This window comes from Colletotrichum phormii (assembly GCF_030913505.1).
Source record: "Colletotrichum phormii strain CBS 102054 chromosome Unknown BDP81scaffold_15, whole genome shotgun sequence".
Classification (NCBI taxonomy): Eukaryota; Fungi; Ascomycota; class Sordariomycetes; order Glomerellales; family Glomerellaceae; genus Colletotrichum; species Colletotrichum phormii.
In genome coordinates this window covers 27,624-44,369 of record NW_026851457.1, presented here as the reverse complement: position 1 = coordinate 44,369, position 16,746 = coordinate 27,624, and the positions used below count along the sequence as shown (strand labels likewise).

At 54.6% G+C, this 16,746-nt stretch overlaps 7 protein-coding genes across 7 annotated transcripts; 5 read left to right on the top strand and 2 right to left on the bottom strand.

The window, feature by feature from the left end:
• Positions 1 to 255: 255 nt before the first annotated feature.
• On the top strand, positions 256 to 1,413 carry BDP81DRAFT_451455 (cinnamyl alcohol dehydrogenase; the record flags this gene model as incomplete). The annotated part of the gene is made up of 2 exons (XM_060592630.1): positions 256 to 432; positions 514 to 1,413. The coding sequence occupies 2 exons, from the start codon at positions 256 to 258 to the stop codon at positions 1,411 to 1,413; spliced, it is 1,077 nt and encodes a 358-aa protein (XP_060442807.1).
• A 749-nt stretch (positions 1,414 to 2,162) lies between these two features.
• Positions 2,163 to 3,688, top strand: BDP81DRAFT_473161 (uncharacterized protein; the record flags this gene model as incomplete). Its single annotated transcript, XM_060594644.1, has 3 exons — positions 2,163 to 2,177; positions 2,467 to 2,802; positions 2,943 to 3,688. 3 exons carry the CDS (start codon positions 2,163 to 2,165, stop codon positions 3,276 to 3,278), a joined length of 687 nt encoding a protein of 228 aa, XP_060442806.1. The 3' UTR covers positions 3,279 to 3,688.
• Positions 3,689 to 3,891: 203 nt separating this feature from the next.
• BDP81DRAFT_408064 (uncharacterized protein) lies at positions 3,892 to 5,416 on the top strand. The gene is made up of 2 exons (XM_060589036.1): positions 3,892 to 4,043; positions 4,095 to 5,416. The coding sequence occupies exon 2, from the start codon at positions 4,095 to 4,097 to the stop codon at positions 5,229 to 5,231; it is 1,137 nt and encodes a 378-aa protein (XP_060442805.1). The 5' UTR covers positions 3,892 to 4,043; the 3' UTR covers positions 5,232 to 5,416.
• A 1,052-nt stretch (positions 5,417 to 6,468) lies between these two features.
• Positions 6,469 to 8,197, top strand: BDP81DRAFT_55561 (uncharacterized protein). Its single transcript, XM_060595981.1, has one exon. The coding sequence runs from the start codon at positions 6,657 to 6,659 to the stop codon at positions 8,028 to 8,030; it is 1,374 nt and encodes a 457-aa protein (XP_060442804.1). The 5' UTR covers positions 6,469 to 6,656; the 3' UTR covers positions 8,031 to 8,197.
• A 168-nt stretch (positions 8,198 to 8,365) lies between these two features.
• On the bottom strand, positions 8,366 to 9,730 carry BDP81DRAFT_324625 (uncharacterized protein; the record flags this gene model as incomplete). Its single annotated transcript, XM_060584901.1, has 1 exon — positions 8,366 to 9,730. The coding sequence occupies one exon, from the start codon at positions 9,728 to 9,730 to the stop codon at positions 8,366 to 8,368; it is 1,365 nt and encodes a 454-aa protein (XP_060442803.1).
• Positions 9,731 to 11,544: 1,814 nt separating this feature from the next.
• On the top strand, positions 11,545 to 14,791 carry BDP81DRAFT_432348 (glycoside hydrolase superfamily). Its single transcript, XM_060590774.1, has 3 exons — positions 11,545 to 12,028; positions 12,080 to 12,151; positions 12,210 to 14,791. The coding sequence occupies exons 1-3, from the start codon at positions 11,972 to 11,974 to the stop codon at positions 14,610 to 14,612; spliced, it is 2,532 nt and encodes an 843-aa protein (XP_060442802.1). The 5' UTR covers positions 11,545 to 11,971; the 3' UTR covers positions 14,613 to 14,791.
• On the bottom strand, positions 14,757 to 16,733 carry BDP81DRAFT_55553 (Alpha/Beta hydrolase protein). The gene is made up of 5 exons (XM_060595980.1): positions 16,422 to 16,733; positions 16,210 to 16,327; positions 15,845 to 16,136; positions 15,527 to 15,746; positions 14,757 to 15,451 (listed from the first exon to the last, which is right to left on the bottom strand). The coding sequence occupies exons 1-5, from the start codon at positions 16,558 to 16,560 to the stop codon at positions 14,901 to 14,903; spliced, it is 1,320 nt and encodes a 439-aa protein (XP_060442801.1). The 5' UTR covers positions 16,561 to 16,733; the 3' UTR covers positions 14,757 to 14,900.
• Positions 16,734 to 16,746: the final 13 nt, after the last annotated feature.

The following is a 16,746-nucleotide window of genomic DNA, read 5'->3' as shown; positions in this document are numbered from 1 at the left end:
TCCCCACGGAGTGCGTACGTTGAAGGATATAGATTTCTTCAGCCGGCGCAATACCTAGATCGAGGAAAGATGCTCTCCTCTTAGGTACGAGTGGTCATTTACCTAAGTATATAATACGATTTTTCTTTGACTGCCGAACAACAAATCATGCAATCGTCAACCCTTTAACCAAGTCCTAGATCTTATGCCCGCCTTTTAGGAACCTTGAACCAACAACACAACAGTCTCAATAACTCGTCCATATCCTTAGCCGTCATGCCAGCTCCCAACTACAAATTCGAAGCCTGGCTTGGCCTCGACAAGTCAGCAGCGGAGGGGAATATGGTCTGGCAAGAATTCGAACCCAAGGAATGGCAAGACACAGATATCGACATCAAAGTCACCCACAGCGGCATCTGCGGGACAGACCTGCACACGTTGCGCAGTGGCTGGGTACATACAGTTATCTTCAGTCCGCTGCCAAACTTGCGTAAATGGCCGTCTTTATTGCTGATAAACCATGCGAATCAATAGTACCCGGCCCCCTATCCAATCTGCGTCGGTCATGAGATCGTCGGCATCGCCGTCCGCGTCGGGTCAACAGCCGTTGGGAACATCAAAGTGGGGGATCGAGTTGGCGTTGGCGCCCAAGCGGACGCCTGTATTGGTCGTTTTGGCCCTTGCAAGGCCTGCGAGGGCGGAAAGGAATCATATTGCAAGAAACCTGTGCATACGTACGGTGCTTTCCATTACAACGGTGGCAAGGCGATGGGCGGGTACGCGACTCACCACCGGTGTCCTTCGCATTTCGCATTCAAGATTGATGACCGGCTCGACTCGGCGTCGGTCGCGCCCATGCTCTGCGGAGGCATCACCGTGTACTCGCCGCTGAAGTTGAACGGGTGTGGGCCGGGGAAGACTGTGGGTGTTATTGGGATTGGAGGTCTAGGCCATTGCGGTATTCTATTTACCAAAGCGCTCGGGGCGGATAGAGTTGTGGGCATATCTCGGAGTGAGGCGAAACGAGATGAAGTTTTGAGAATGGGCGCGGACGACTATATCGCGACGAGTGAGCATACGGACTGGATGGCTGAGCATGCTGGCGCGTTTGACATCATCATTAACACCATTGGCACGAGCAAGGTCCCTTTCAACCAGTATCTCAGCTTGGTGGGCCTAGATGGCACGTTTATCCAAGTCGGGTTGCCGGAAGACGGCTCGTTTGAGGTCAACGCTTTCATGCTCGTATCGCAGCGGATAAAACTCACCGGGTCAAACACGGGGTCTCGGGAAGAGATTCGTGAGATGTTGAACTTGGCTGCCGATAAAGCAATCAAACTTTGGGTTCAGGAGAGACCCATGGCAGAGGCAAACCAAGGGATTGTGGATTTTGAAGCTGGAAAGGCGCGTTTTCGTTATGTTCTAACGCTATAGACAGAGCAAGCCGGAGTTGCGGCCACAGTCACATTGAGTAGCAAAGGGGATAATAAATTAGGATATAGGTTACCACACGACTGCTCGTCTTCTTAAAGCCGCAATTAATATTATGATCGCTACAACACACTACTTATCTAGGGCGTATTCTATAAGAAATACACAAGGAATACAGAGTACTAGTAGCAATAGTAGCAATAGTAGCGATGGGAATAGTAGTAACTAATGGGAATAATAGTAATAATAATAGTAGTGATGAAGCTAACCTAAAAGGTATTGAGCGGTAAATAAAATGTGCGTTAATTATTAATAAACTATACCTCTTTAAGTACATGTATCTACTAAGATAGAAAGCTGCAGTTCTTCATAGAAAGCCGGGACTGTTCTACTTGGATAAGGCAAATGATGATAAGATTTCCGAGCGAGCCGCACGCGGACATCTAGTACTTAGTCGTGTTGTCGCTGTAGCGACTTCTTATGACTGGCACGAGCTGGAATGAATGTCAATATCAATCCTCTTACTCTTCCACTTTGGAGTCTCCCTCCAGAATCCTAAAGTATGAGAAGATGAAATTGTCGCGAGGCCACGTGCAGCTTGAATGTGAAAGCTGGACGGGGGTTATGAGAGAGGGGTCAAAGACCCGATTCCACTCCCTTGTTGAACTTAGACGTCCAATGACGAAACCCATCAAGGAGACCAAAAAGTAGCCACGCGGACGTTGGTAAAACCAAGTTATCAGCTTGGGGGCATGTCGTTAACAAAAGTAAGTAGGACCTCAGTTATCCGTAAACGGAGTTGAGTAAAGTGTCTGTACTAAACCAAGCACGAACGGAGTTGGCCCCTCGGAATGGTGATGTGCCCCGTAATGCCTGACGTCTCAGCGCCCCGCAACGCGTTGGTAGCTAACAAATCGCGTCGTGCTGAGTACCTTAGCATGGACGCGATCATCTCAGCCTCTTGAGCACCACTACACCAGACCTTTGATAAGTCGCCTCGGATTTTGAACACGTTGTGAGACTACTACACCTTGAGCCACTCATACTTATTTCAAGAATCATCCAACGACATTTCACAAGGCACCTTTCAAAGCTGTGCAGAATGAGTGTTTTGGAAGAGGACATGACAGCCCACTGGAGCGAAAGGCCCTGTGGCGGCTGCGGCAGCGTCTGTCCCGAAACTATCAGAGACCACCGATGCGCCAACCGCGAGGGGACGCTGACCCTCATCGCGAACATCAAGGTGGCGATAGCCGAAAGAAAAATATCCTCGTAAGGGCTCAGGCTAGTAAGCAGGACGCAAGCCGCCTGCGCGAATCGCTGGCCCGCGAGGACGCCTACATTGGATCTCTCGAAGCCGCACTCGAGGAAGCGCGGAATCGCCGCGTGAAAGTACGTGAAGAATATACTGCACGCGTGAGCAACTTTGAGAAGGACCTCGGTGACGCAGCGGGCGCGATGAAAAAGTGTAGTCATCTACTTGAGGAATGGAACGAGGTCCTGATGACCAGGGGCCTCACCACCCCAGACAGGTTACGAACAATGGCCTGGAGGATGACGATCAGTCTCAAGAAGACAAGGAGAATATAGGACCTCGGCGACAGGTTTGCAGTGTTCCGCCCACCAACCTCGCAAGCGAAGATAATCGGCTTAGAGGGAATGAACGGGCTCACATGGTGAGAGAAAGGACGACAAAGGATGAGGCTGTCGCGAGCTGGGTTTCTGCCACCCTAGACGCGCAGTCTGAACTTGATCGAGGAGTTGATGACAACGGTAGTGGTCAGACATTGTCCCCGGCAAGAAGACCACGGAGAGAAAAGACGCGCGGGCAACGGCATCGCTACAGACCATACGATTCTCGGGATTGAGATTTGCTCTAGAATAGCTGAGCTTCTCGTGGATTATGGCACATATACATCTAATACTACCTAGCCTAATAGTTAGACTATATTAATCAAGTCACCTGTAATATCACCTCGCCGAATACAAGGCTAATCTGTCGTGCGCCAGACTCTTCCTCCACTACTTGTGTGCCATAAATTAATAAAGTGTAACGCTCGACAACGGATAAAATGATCTTAAGACGGAGGCAGTGTAAGAAGGAAGGCAATTCCCGCTAATGCGGAGGTCGCGGGGCAAAAGAGCCCGGTTCTTTAGGCCGGCCCCACCAAACTTCCGGCCAACACGGAGGAGTCAAAATTCTCCCGAAGAAAAGAGAGAAGTAGGATACTCGCGCCATCATATTCGCGGTTACATATAGAATCTGCGACTTGTGCTGCACTCCTTCGTCTCTAAGGCTCGCCTACCGCAGGAATGTGGCTTTTATTGTCTGACTTTAAGCTAGTGCCACTGTGCCAGCGATTAGGCGGGCCCCCTGTGAAACTCTGCCTAAGGGATCTATGCAATAATTTTATCACGCAGTAAAACGCGTCGCTGCTTGACGCGTCCGCGTCTCCGAGGACCAGGCCTTTAAATCCCCGCGTCCACACCCTGCTACTTACACTGCTTGACCCCTTTCCCATGTTCTTCCGCAACAACATTTAGTCAATCGGAAGTGAAAACCGAGAATTTAAGAATCTGACTTGGACTACTTTTACTTCATTCATACAAAAGAGAGATCAATAAAGGCCAAAGTGAGAAGACCCGCCCCTGTAGAATGACAACAGTGTGCTTACGCCCGCCAGATGCAACCCCTGTGGAAGTCATACGACGATGGCGCCGTAGAATGGGACCAGACGCCATGCAGAGGCTGCGGGCAATATGGCAAGCACACCGTTTTCAAGCATAGGAGCTGTGCAACGATGGAACTTGAATCCTCCGTTGCTGCGCGAGTCCTAACCGATCGCGCTTGGGAACGGCTACAGCGTATTATCAAAGATGCAGAATACACAATCTCGGAGCTCAACGAGGAGTTTCAAGTGGCAAATGATACCGTGTCTGAATTGGAAGATGCCATTACGAAGGTTGAACAAGAGGCAATCTCGGAAGCCGTCCTTGAGCCTTTGAGAAGGGCGTTGCGCAATGCGCAGGAAACTCGTGACAGCGTTCAATCGACTCACATCAACCACAAACAGATGCGAGCGTCACTGTACAGACAGAAAATGGCAATGTGCGACTTGCTGAATGTGGCAGAGGTTCGCGAGGAATTGGCCATTGAGGTGTGTCTAACGACCCGACCGACCAGCCGAGACATGAGACTGGAGGCGAGGTTTAGCAGAGGAGCACACGCATCGGAACGGGCCAGGTGGTGGCAACAGGACGAGTTCGACGACCCCGAAGAGCTCGGAGAGGACGAGCAGGAACGATATCGGTCCTTCCTGGTAGATTGGAAGTTTCGGCGAAGGGATAAAATCCGCGACCCGACAATCGACATGCTCGGCGAATGTTTGCAGCTACCACCCTTTAGCCATCCTCCGGGCTGCGCACGCCCAGGCATTCAGTTCGTAGATGAAGGTTGGGGTCATACTTCCACTCCAGTAGCCTCGTCGCCGCCCGTCCACTCGATCAAGATTGAGGATGAGAAAGACGAGGAGTCTGTCAGGTGTACTACGCTCGGGCCTTCACCGCCCATGTCTTCACCAGAGACGATGTCGAGTCCCCGCAGACTGTTGTGGGGGCATACCAATGACAGAGCGACACGAGGCAGTGTGAAGCGCGAGGACAGCTCTCATCCGGCGTCCGATGATTCGATAGAGGAGGCGCTGGGCCGCGCATTCAGAAACGTCGAGAGGTCTGACAGTGCTGGTGCTACCGCGGCAACGGGCCGGGCCCTACGAACTACGGACGCTACTCGGCAGGCGCGCCGGGTCAGGCCGTACTAGAGTGAGACGCGGGTTGAGACCCCCGAAACCTCGGGATGCCTGCGTGGAAGGGTTCTAGAATGGAACGTTTGTACACTTATGACATTTATATTATACGGAGTAGCTATGAACAACTTTATGAAACAGAGACCAAGTTCGCTCCGGGGACATTGGCACATTGGATTGACAGAAACGGTTGGGAACTTGGGGATCGCCTCATCTCCTCATTCTCTAACCCCTGACACTCGAAAGACCCTCAGAGGGGCGGTCCCATTCAGAAACTGGAGCTCCTGACCAGGGGGTTCACAATGTAACCGAAAGTGAGAGTCATGAAAATCCCGCCGTATCCGTGTGCCACCTGAGCCGCTTTCCCCTATTTGGTAGCAATTTCGGTGGAGAACTCCAAAGAGAAAACCCAACGTTCAAAGTCAGTTTTTTCTTCAACCCATATTCTTTTGCTTTTTTTTATGAAGAACGTATCCGCCCATGGCTCCATGCTCCAATACTCCTTTTCTTTGGCTGAGCAACGGCTGGAAACGAACCACTCCCCCGAAACTTGGATTTCTCATTGATGAGACCAGAGAAAGAATGGACGAATCGGCATCAAAGCCATGTGGTGGTGTGGGAACTTGCAGGAGGCTGCTGCAGCCAGGGTTTTCTCTCTCTCTTCCTGCCGGCAGGCATGGGTACTTACTACCAGCACCAGGCTGTTGGAAACGAATAGTTTCCTGGGGGTTGAGAATTTGCTCGAGACTTTCCCAGCACTGAGCACAGCCATGATGCCATCGCGTGACATGTTTGTGAACGATCTTCAGCATAAACCAAGGTTTAAGGAGCTGCCAAACCTGCATCTGACGGCACAACTGACTCTTGACTCTTTATCCAACACCCAATGACGCATTACGTGTCTGCATACGGGAGCCCATACGTATTTTCATACGAACCTTGGGCCGTTGACCTGGGCACAAATGGAGTCGACTCAATATCGCTAACTCTTGCAAAAGATCCACATACATCCCCTGGGCCTGGAGTAAAACGGGGTCCTCTCAATGATGAAGAGGATCGTGACCCCCCGCCGCCCAGGTGCTTCCAATTAAGCTGTGAGAGAGAGGTGGTTTCTTTTCCTTCGTTCCCGTTCACCTCAGGACCCTTTCCTATTCGAATGTCCACCTTTGGACCCCTACCTACATCATCTACAACCTCCTTTTGATATCCCCACCGGCGGGAAACAAGATCTTCGAACCACCAAAAGGTGAGACAAACCCCGTGCCTGCTTGCAGCGGGAATCTGCCCATGGGGTACATTGCTTAAAAATGCCTTCATTTGCGATCCCGATGAGTAAGGCTGAGCGAGCTGACATGGGGTTGGGTCAAGCGCCAACGTATCCGTAACATCGGAAAAGAGGGTGCATCTCTATTCTCTCCGGAGCAGTGACATTCCAGTCAGATGGACCCGGACGTCTGCCGGAACTGCGGCCACAGCGGCAAGCACATTGACTTCGCCGACGCGCGGTGCGCCATCATGGAGCGCGATGACGCCGAGCGCGACAAGCTCCAGGCCGACGCCGCCCTCGCCCGGGCCCGCGACATCTGCGACACGTCGCTCTCGCTCATGAAGCGGCAGATGCAGGAGCTCGAGGACGCCAACGAGGCCATTGACACGCTGCGTGCCGCGCTGGCGGCCGCCGAGGACCGGAGGGAACGCGTGCGGCGCGATCTCGGTACCCACGGCGACGTGTGCCTGCTCTCGCGGTCGAACCTCGAGGCGGCGGAGGAGATGGCCATCTCAGCTGCGGGGCGCTACTTTGAGGCTGGACGGGCTGTGACTGCATTGGAGGATCGGGAGCAGTTGCGGAAGCAGTCGCCGAGTATTCATGTGGAGGAGGCGCCGCCTTTGCCGGTGGCTGTGCCTATGGAAGAGGATGACGATGCAGAGGAGGAGGCGAGGGAGAAGGAGGATCGGAGGTGGAAGAGGTCGAATGAGCGGTTTTGCAAGTGGTTGAGGCAGTCTGAGGCGCAGCGACAGATTATGAAGTCGTCGTGGACGAAGCTGAGGGTGGCGGAGAGGTTAGCCGGCGAGAGCGTCAACGTCGATGTTGATGTCGATGTCGACGTAGTCGACGCTGTTGACGACGAGGAAGATGAAGAAACGGCACGCCGGAATAGGGTCCAGGCGTGGACTGCGGCGCGGCGGCTGACGGACCAGCTTCCGCCGGAGGAGGATCCCACCATGGAGACGGAGTACCTCGAATCGGAACCGACGGATTCCGCAGAAACAACTGAGGAGTCTTCTGAGCCTTTGGTCCTAGCGCCCGCGCCGACGTCTGCTCCCACTCCTGCCGCTCGCGAGACGGGCGTATCGAAGACAGCGCCGGCTCTGAGGACGAGGGCAAAGACGGGCAGAGCTGCGACGACGGCGACTGCGCCTGCAACACAAGCGCCCCAAAAAGTGCAGTCGAGTCCGGTAAAAGGACGTAATCTGCGGACAGCTCGGAGGGTGGAAAGCCAGACTCGCTCGGAGCCGATAAGGCCTACGACGGCTACGACAACAGTGACAAAGAGGGTGAAGAGGGAGCCGAAGACGACATCTGCGGTCGTGATGGGAAAGGCGGGAACTACTACTGCGCCTAGTTCGGATGGTGCCGCCGCTGGCCGGCCGGCTGCGAGGACACGGGCTCGGACTGGGAAGACCCCGGCTACGGTAGCGGCAGTGGTGGCAGCGGAAACGCCGGCAGCGACACGGCCTCAAAGGGCTACGAGGAGGAGGTCGGTGAGGGTTCAGCCGTATCCTCAACCTGGCGCTCAGCCAAGATGGAAGTAGAGTGCGGCTGTTGTGGCGATGGTTTAAGAGTGCCGGAGGTTTTGAGAAAGTTGTGTTGGAATTATGAAGGCCTTGAGGAGGAGGCCGATGCCCTCCTCGTCCATACCCCCTAGATTGAATAGTCTCAATTCACAGCGTTTCCTTTGTCAACTAACGTAATCAATGATCTTGCTTGTCCCTAATGGTTGTCCATGTTCACCAAAGTCCCATTACAAAAGTACCATTGAATCAGGCTGTGATGATTGAAATTCGATAAGAGAATAAGATCTGATAGGCAGATGATCGTAAAATGTCGCCATCGGAGCCATCCATCACGACAAGGCGGAACATCAACTCTAAAAGAACCTCCACACCGAATCCGCACTCCTCGTCTTCTTGAAAGCGCTGTACCATCTGCACAGCGGGTACATAATTGCCATAATCACCAGCCAGTTCGCCCACCACACCCAAATGTTACTAACCCCGACCGCAGGCCTACCGTCCATCGGCGGCGGCAGCCCATTCTCCCGGCCAAAGAGCCCGACGAGCAACATGCACAAGCTGAAGAGAATGACGAGGTGCGTGAGGTAAAAGAAGAGCGCCGACGTGCCAAAGACAAGGAGCATGCCGAGCCACTTTGTCGCAAACCGCGGTGGTACCGAGCCGAAGATGGCGAGCAGGAAGAAGGTCGCTGCAAGGGTGTACGCGAAGAAGGCAAAGTCTGGTGGGTACTTCACGACGTAGAAGAAAGATGCGACGGAGACGAGGTACGGGTTCGCGTCCGGGCTCGCCGCCTGGTCCGGGGTCCGCAGGCAACCTTCAGACAGGTTCCCGATGCGAAGCACACGCGTAAGGACGAAGAGGACGCTGAAGACGAGACCCGCGGCAACGTTGCCACAAGTCAGCTTCGTGGGCGACAAGGGACGGGCGAGGATGATGCGCGCGTACAGGAGCCCTAGGATGGCAAAGGAGAGCCACGCCAGCGGCGGGAAGCCGGACATGACGCGCGGGCGGTTAATGTCAAAGAACCAAAAGCGCCAGAAGTCGTTTGCTACCGTGCCGGTTACGGGGGAAGACGAGGCGGCGGCGCAGGTGCCGTGGGTTGGCGAGACCCAGTGGTTCCAGCAAATCGTGACGAAGCCGAGAACGAGGAGGACGACGTTGTGGACGTGCCACGAGATCATCTGGGCGCGAGCGGATGCCTTGGACTTGGGCGGGTTCTCGTGGCCGGTGTGAACGAGGAGAGGCGTCCTCTCACTTCCGTCGCCGCGACGACGACCACCTCCACAACCGGTACCTACAAAGAAACGATGGAGCACGTTAGCCAACAACGGCTCCGTCTCGTTGATAGCGAGCCACAAGAGGCCGACGAGGAGGTAATCCACCGCCAGCGCCACGAGGACCATGTTAAGAAACCACAGCTGGCCCTGCGTCAGCACGAACCCCATGATCGTCGAGACGGCCGTCAGAATAACGGCGCGTATGGCGAAATGCTTCGCCATGCGAGCGGACGACCAGCCCATCTTGAGACGAGAGCGACCGAAATACGCGATGCCCATGCCGAGGAGGAAGGTGAAGCCCGGGGCGCAGAGGTGCGAGAGCATGCGGACGGCGTAGCCGAAGGGACCGTTCCAGCGCTCGACGACGGCGGAATCGGATTCTTGGTGGTTTGCGCCGGTGGAGTGTGGCCAGGCGTTGAGGCCGACTACGTTGTGGTCCATTGCCATGAACATCATCAGTAGGCCGCGGAGGAGGTCTGGCGCCAGGGCGCGGGTTGGCGGGGGCGGAGGTGAGGCATCATCATCGTCTGCCGGCGCTGGCTGTTCTGGCAAAATGGTCGGCCGACGCCCGTTTGCTATTGCCCGGAGGGAGTCGGTGGCCTTTGGAGGAGTTGTGGACGGCGGCTGAGAGGTGCCGTAGGTGTAGCCGTTGGACGACGTGCTCTGCTCGAGCGTGTTGGCGTTGTCGTCGGATTCAGCTGCCGTCACGGACTCTTCATCGTTGGGGAGGGTGTGCAAGGACGTGTCCTCCTCATCACGGTGGAAGCCTCGGACGTTGGGATCTTTGAGAGACTCCCGTAATATGGAAGCGAGGTTGGCGTCTGTAGAAGCCATCTTGCTTGCCGGGTTCTGCGGGTTTACGCAGAGAACATGAGCGGTTTCCAAACCGAGAGTCTCACAAGAAGAGGGTTCAAAGCACGAGAAGGCAAAGGGTACGACTTATGAACCGTGTCAGATTTGTTCAACGCCCACGGGAGGATTAGTCAACCGGACGCAGGTCTCCGTCTGACCCGCGTCGCGAGAGGGAGAAACACATAGAGTCCAAGAGGGGATCTTAGCGCGGGCAAAAAGGGCGGATTCTATCTTTGTGGAACGTCCCGTCGCGGTTGATGACGTGCACCAATTGCAGTTGGGGGAAATCTGGAACTGGCGGAGCGGAGAACGCGGGCGACGGCTCAGGCACAAGACAAAGACATGGTGGATGTTGGGCTTTGTTGTGAGTTCTTTTATTATCTTTCATATTCTCTTTCAGGTTCCCTGCGTCTGCAGCATGCCTTATTTTGGTGATGCCATCTTGCCGGACTCAAGTTGCCTCAAGACGGAGAGAGCATCTAGAAGAGGTGGGCAGACAGAGAAGCAAAGAGCCCGAACTTGCCCCTCGGTGACTTTTGCAGCTGAGCTGTGTGTGAGGCGGGCCAACTTCAGCCCCGAGCGGCTCAGCCGTCTGAACTTTCCACGCGACATGTCCGCCGCTAGACACTTAGATCCTGAATCCCGTCAAACTCCGCATAGTTCAGCGACATTGTCTGACTTGCTAATCTTCGTATTGCTTCCATCTTTCACTCTTGGTTCTTATGAGCACCAAAAAAAGACATTTCGAAACCATCCTCACTGGGTTCATGTGCTCTTCTCTCTCCAGAGGCGGTGTCACACCAGGCCGTTTGTCCCGGCTCACTGGTTAGACTTCCCGCTGACCGCCTCAGCTGTATGGACCTGTACCTGACATGGGCTTGGGAGGAGCCGGTACATGTGGCACCGCGTAACGGGCTCGTTGGGCGTGACCTGCCAGCGAAATGCTGCATTTGGGAACTTGCTGCAGCTCAAGAGCAAGGGATCTACCCGTAAGATCTTTCAGGTTTGAGGAACACGCAAACTTTTCATTCGCGGTTGCACCGGGTATGAAGAGTCGTCAATCGATCAAGTTTTGAGATGCTGCGACGATTCTCTTCCGTCTCACGTCAGCTTGGGCGCCACTGACAAGATGAAGTTTTGGTGGCTCATTCCAACGAACCCCGCCCAGTTCAGTGGCTGAACATAAACTCGAGACAGCGTGGGACTGTTAAGTCGCTCAGTTTGATGAGTCAGCATATCTCTCTTGACCTCTCACTGTGCCGGTCCATTTTAGGAGATTCTCGGTAAATACAGTAAGCCGATGTCCCCGTTCATTAGACTCTAGCAACCTACGGAGTAGGTACCTAATGTTGAAAACTTGAGCATCTTGGCAATGTCTCTCGGTTTCGGATAAACATTAGTATCAAGAGGACGGCTCGAGCGAAAGAGCTCATCGACCAGACCTCATCGGAGAGTTGATCCGGCCCAGCCCCCCGGCCGTCTTCCGAACTGGATCGAATCCGGGCAGAAGCTGCTCGTCCCAATTGAGTCTTTCGAAACGCTTCCATTGGCGAGGGCATCTCTAGCAGCTTCTTAGTCTGCTGTGCTGCAAGTCGTCATTGCTATCCGCAGTCCCCTCACGAAGGCAGCTCCCAGAATGCGAAGGGATTCTGGAGACCCCATCCGTGTTTCCCCGCCGTTCCGAGTTCCGACCTCCGTTAGGCTCCACTTTGGAGTCGTCCGCGGGGCATCACCGCGGGGCAATAAATGAACCCAGAGGCCGTGATGAGATGATGTTAATGAGAAAGCTGGGACGAGAGTCGTTGGCTGAAGACGATAATCGTATTCAAAATGGCAGACAAGACAGATATTGAAGCCATTTTCAAGACATTAAGTCTCGAGGAAAAGGTAAGATTTCTAGGTCCTCTCCACGGGATACCGCTGACCCCTCACTCATAGATCCGCCTCCTCGCTGGCCGCAACTTTGTCGAAACTGGCGATGTCCCCGATAAAGGTGTCCCAGCAATCAAAGTAAACTCACAACAAACATGTATCGACGACAAGTCCCCGTGCTGACATTCTTTCACAGACAACAGATGGCCCCAACGGCACCCGCGGCGCCGCAATAGACGGCAGCACAAAAGCAGCATGCTTCCCCGCCGCCTGCAGCATAGCAGCAACCTTTGACCGACGCATCGCCCGCTCCGTCGGCGCCGCCCTGGCCCAAGAATCCAAAGCAAAGGGAGCCCGATGCCTCCTCGCCCCGACCGTCTGCATCCACCGCCACCCATTGGGAGGGCGTAACTTTGAGAGCTACAGCGAGGACCCCTATTTGGCGGGCAAGCTCGCCTCGGAAATGATTCAGGGGTGTCAGAGCCTGGGCGTGAGCGCGACGATTAAGCACTTTGTCGCGAATGAGCAGGAGACGGCGCGGACGACGGTCGATGAGACGATTAGTGAGCGGGCGTTGAGGGAGATTTACCTCAAGCCGTTTGAGATTGCGGTCAAGGAGGCGAAGCCTTGGGCGATTATGTCTGCTTATAATCTCATTAACGGGAAACACTGCGATTCGAATGAGTGGTTGTTGAAGGAGCTCCTGAGAGGGGAGTGGGGATGGAAGGGGCTCGTCATGAGCGATTGGGGCGGAACGAACTCTGTGGCAGAGGGAATCAAGGCCGGGATGGACATTGAGATGCCCGGTCCCCCGAGAATACGCAAGCCCGCCGCCGTCCTCGAGGCCGTGAAGAAGGGCGAGGTCACAGAGGCCGATATCGACGAGCGCGTACGCACGATCCTCGAGTGGACGGAACAACTCAACGGCTTCAAGGACCCAACCATCACCGTCGAAAAGGCCATCGACCGCCCCGAACACCGCGCCTTGATCAGGGATGCCAGCGCGCGGGGCATCGTCCTCCTCAAGAATGATAACAACATCCTCCCGCTCACGAAAGAAAAGGTCAAGGGCAAGAAGATTGCCCTCATCGGCTATGCTAAAGACGGCCTTGCTCACGGCGGCGGCAGTGCGAGCGTAAACGCACACTACAGACTCCCGCCCTGGGATGCCCTCCACGAGGCCCTCGGCTCTGACGTGGAATTCACATACGCAAAGGGCGCTCACAAGGAGCGTCTTCTTCCGCCTATCACACCAGACGGCAAAGTCGGCACTATCGTCGGCCTGGACGGACAGCCTGGCTTCAGCCGCGTATTCTACGACTTTGGCAAAGAAGACGCCGAGCCCGTCTCGGTTCTCAACAGCTACCCCAACTCAGCCTACTCTCCGCTAGGCTCCCAAGAGTCTATGTGGAAGACCCTCGACATCGTCGGCGACTTTACGCCCTCTGAGACGGGCTCACACTACATTGCGTGCTCAGGCATCGGACCAACCCAAGTCTTTGTCGACGACGAGGTCGTCTTTGAGCAAAAAGAAAACTGCGCAGACCCCATGGGCGCCCTCTTCCAAGCCGCCAACGAGCCGCAGACAAAACACGCCTTCACAGCGGGCAAAACCTACCGCCTTCGCATCCACAGCAAACCTCCCTCCAAGATCGGCCTCGAGATCCTCGAAGGCCGCACGGGAGTGCGCATGGGTTTCGGGCTGGAATCCGATCGCGACGCAGACCTTCAGGGCGAAGCAGCGCGGGTGGCTGCCGACGCGGACCTCGCTATAGTGTTCACGGGGCACGATCCGCAGTGGGAGACGGAGGGCCGTGATCAGGAATCGTTCCACTTGCCCTACGGCCAGGACGGCCTCGTTGATGTCGTCGCGAAGGCTAGCGGCGGCAAGACGATCGTAGTCAACTCTACTGGTGTGGCTGTGGCGATGCCTTGGCTGGACAAGGTATCTGCTCTGGCGCAGTCGTGGTTCCCGGGCCAGGAGTGCGGCAATGCCATTGCTGATGTGCTCACCGGTGCCGTGAACCCCGAGGGCAAGCTGCCCGTCAGTTTCCCCGCTCGCGTCGAAGATGCTCCAGCACATGGAAACTTCCCTGGCAAGAGGGGTGATGATGGTGTTCTCCGGGTCGAGTATGCCGAGGGCGTGTTTGTTGGGTACAGACACTACGACCGCGTGGCAAAGGAGGTGTTGAACTTCCCCTTTGGATACGGCCTCTCGTACACGAACTTCGAGTATACAGGCTTCCAAGTGACGAAAAGCAACACCACTGGAAACGGGTTCGAGATCTCTGTGGAGGTTTCCAACACAGGTGCCGTCGCCGGCGGGGCCGCGGTGCAGGTCTACGCTGGAAAAACGGAGCCGTCAGCAGACACGCCGGTCAAGGTGCTCGTGGCGTTTGACAAGGTTCGGCTGCAGCCTGGAGAAAAGGCTACGGTCAAGTTGTCGATCTCGGCAAAAGACTTTGCTTCGTTCGATGAATCGGTGAGAGAGTGGGTTGTTGGAGCCGGGAAGTACAACTTTTATCTCGGCGAGTCCGCTGCCGAGACCCTGAAGACGGAGTCACTGACCTTAGAAAGAATCATCTACCACCGGTATTGAAGTAGAGGAAACCTGGTAGCTAATCATTCATCGAGTGGAACCGAATACCGGTCGACAACGGATATGAGAGGATAGGATGTAGCAAAAAGATGCCTAGATGAAATTGAAGAAATTGGATGAGAAGATCTGATGGACGCTCGTGTGACAATATTATCCTTTGAATTAGACCAGCCATTGTGGTACAGGCTGGTCATCGAATCTAGGGTGGTATGGCAGGGAAGGTCGAGGTCGCCGCCTTTTCTTTCTGATTTCTAGTGTTTCTTAGCATACTGACAGCGGCCTTCGTGGCTAGTTCAGAATGCAACAGCCCCCTTCATCATCTTGCCAGTCAAGTCGACCATTGAAACATCCGTCTCCGATGCGAGTAGTCCACTCGACGTATTGGTTCATGCGGTGCGCCAAAACATTTGCCCAAGCCTGTTTCTCGAGGTCACCACGATCGAGGCGACAAGTCATGAGCTTCTCTTCTTCGTCGTCCGTATCTTCGTCCTGGTCCTGGTCCTCCTTGTCATTCTCCGTGAAGTCCTGCTGCTTGTCGTAAAGTAACACCATTTGGCCGAGAGTGTTGAGATGCAGCTTCGGCGGCTTGAAGTCCGGTAACTCGCTCGCAGGTGGACAGATACTCCCTCCCACGCGGTGCCAGATGCGGGCCAGCTCCGTGGCGTACGCTGAGTCCATGCGAGGGATTGGGTCACCGTCATTAAGAAAGGCTAGCATGATACCCTCCCGGAAAGAACTGGAAGGGAAATGCTCGATGAGGAGTGAGTCGATGTCGGCGTCGAATAATGGAGGACATCCAAAACTTATGCAGGAGAGTTTGGGCTTGGCTGATGGTACGTCTGTGTGGTGTTGTTCGTCAGCCTAGCACTCCTTACTGATAGCTGTAGTCAATGTTATCTGGTTCTGGTCCTTACCCAGAACTTGAGCTGTAAGAAAGTGGCCAAATAGCAAACAGGCTACGGCCCCTCCCGCAGAATGACCCGTGAAGACAATTTCGATCTCTTGATCCTGCTCTTGGTCCTCGTTCAGGACTGTCTTTATCTGAGCCAGAAGACCTGGGGCGATAGTCCTGGCGCACTGAGCGAATCCGCGATGTACTTTTGGCAATGGTTTATTGTGTGACTTGGGGAGTTTCTGGAGACATTAAATCAGTATTGAAAGATGTGCTCAACCCAGAAGCCAGCATCCAAGAGCTTTAGAAAGTGTCTGCGGTGAGGAATTACTGGACTCACCAATAAGTCAAGGCAGTCCGCTAGCTCGGTATTCAAATTAACAAGCCAGTCAACGGTTCCCGCGCTCCCACGTACAGCAACGACAAGAATCTTCCGCCGAGATGACTGGTTCGTCGGTACGATCTCGAACAGGGCAGCGGCCTTGCCCGAGCCATCTGCGGTGGGCTCTATCCAATGCCTGTCTTTGATGGCATAGTCCGGGAGCTCGGGAACAACTTGGGTTGGATCCTTTCGGTAGACGGCTCTCGAGCAAAGGGCAGCCAGTTGCACGACGCGGGCAGTGCGTTCGTTGCTAGCGACAATCATCGTCAGTATTATCGATCAACCGCGGTAACTTGCGGAGCAGCGCTCAGGTTTAGACGAACGTCTTCCACTTCCTTGAGGGCAATGACACCGGCTTCTTATGAAGCTCCGTGACCATGTTGCGTAAGTTCGTTGCGCGCTGTTCCATCGCCTTCTTGTCCAGAGATTCCCTCACGAGCCCTAGTCGAAAGAAATTTCGTCAGCAACATGAAAGTGATTCATAGTTCTAAATTAGGGCTCATTGGGGCGGAAGGTGAACGGAAGGAAAGCTTACCCAAAACAGCGGCATCACTGAAGTCATCGAGATCGCTGAGCATTGTAGCAACTGCAGCCGAGGCACCCGCCAATGTGGTAGAGCCTGCAGACTCCGCTCCAGAGGCAGAAGCTGCTAGAGAGGAGCGCGTGACGGACATCTTCTCGTTGGGCGAGGTAGTCAATGAATGTGTAGTTGATGGTCAGTCAGATCGAGCTAAAGGTAGAGTCGACGTAGGCTTTGGTTCGAGGGGAGATGTGGATGGTGATGGTTTGTCGGATTCCTTTTCTGCTTAGGGAGAAAGGATGCGGTGAAGGAGACAAACATTTGATCAGGCTGGCATTAC

What these genes read in the sequence shown, in the direction of transcription:
- BDP81DRAFT_55553 (XM_060595980.1), bottom strand. Translation starts at nt 16,560, where the DNA reads ATGTCCGTCACGCGCTCCTCTCTAGCAGCTTCTGCCTCTGGAGCGGAG. An exon ending in CAGTGATGCCGCTGTTTTGG is followed by an intron (nt 16,328 to 16,421) that starts GTAAGCTTTCCT and finishes TCTTTCGACTAG; the next exon opens with GGCTCGTGAGGGAATCTCTG. An exon ending in CCCTCAAGGAAGTGGAAGAC is followed by an intron (nt 16,137 to 16,209) that starts GTTCGTCTAAAC and finishes GATTGTCGCTAG; the next exon opens with CAACGAACGCACTGCCCGCG.
- BDP81DRAFT_432348 (XM_060590774.1), top strand. Translation starts at nt 11,972, where the DNA reads ATGGCAGACAAGACAGATATTGAAGCCATTTTCAAGACATTAAGTCTC. An exon ending in CATTAAGTCTCGAGGAAAAG is followed by an intron (nt 12,029 to 12,079) that starts GTAAGATTTCTA and finishes CCTCACTCATAG; the next exon opens with ATCCGCCTCCTCGCTGGCCG. An exon ending in AAGGTGTCCCAGCAATCAAA is followed by an intron (nt 12,152 to 12,209) that starts GTAAACTCACAA and finishes ATTCTTTCACAG; the next exon opens with ACAACAGATGGCCCCAACGG.
- BDP81DRAFT_55561 (XM_060595981.1), top strand. Translation starts at nt 6,657, where the DNA reads ATGGACCCGGACGTCTGCCGGAACTGCGGCCACAGCGGCAAGCACATT.
- BDP81DRAFT_408064 (XM_060589036.1), top strand. Translation starts at nt 4,095, where the DNA reads ATGCAACCCCTGTGGAAGTCATACGACGATGGCGCCGTAGAATGGGAC.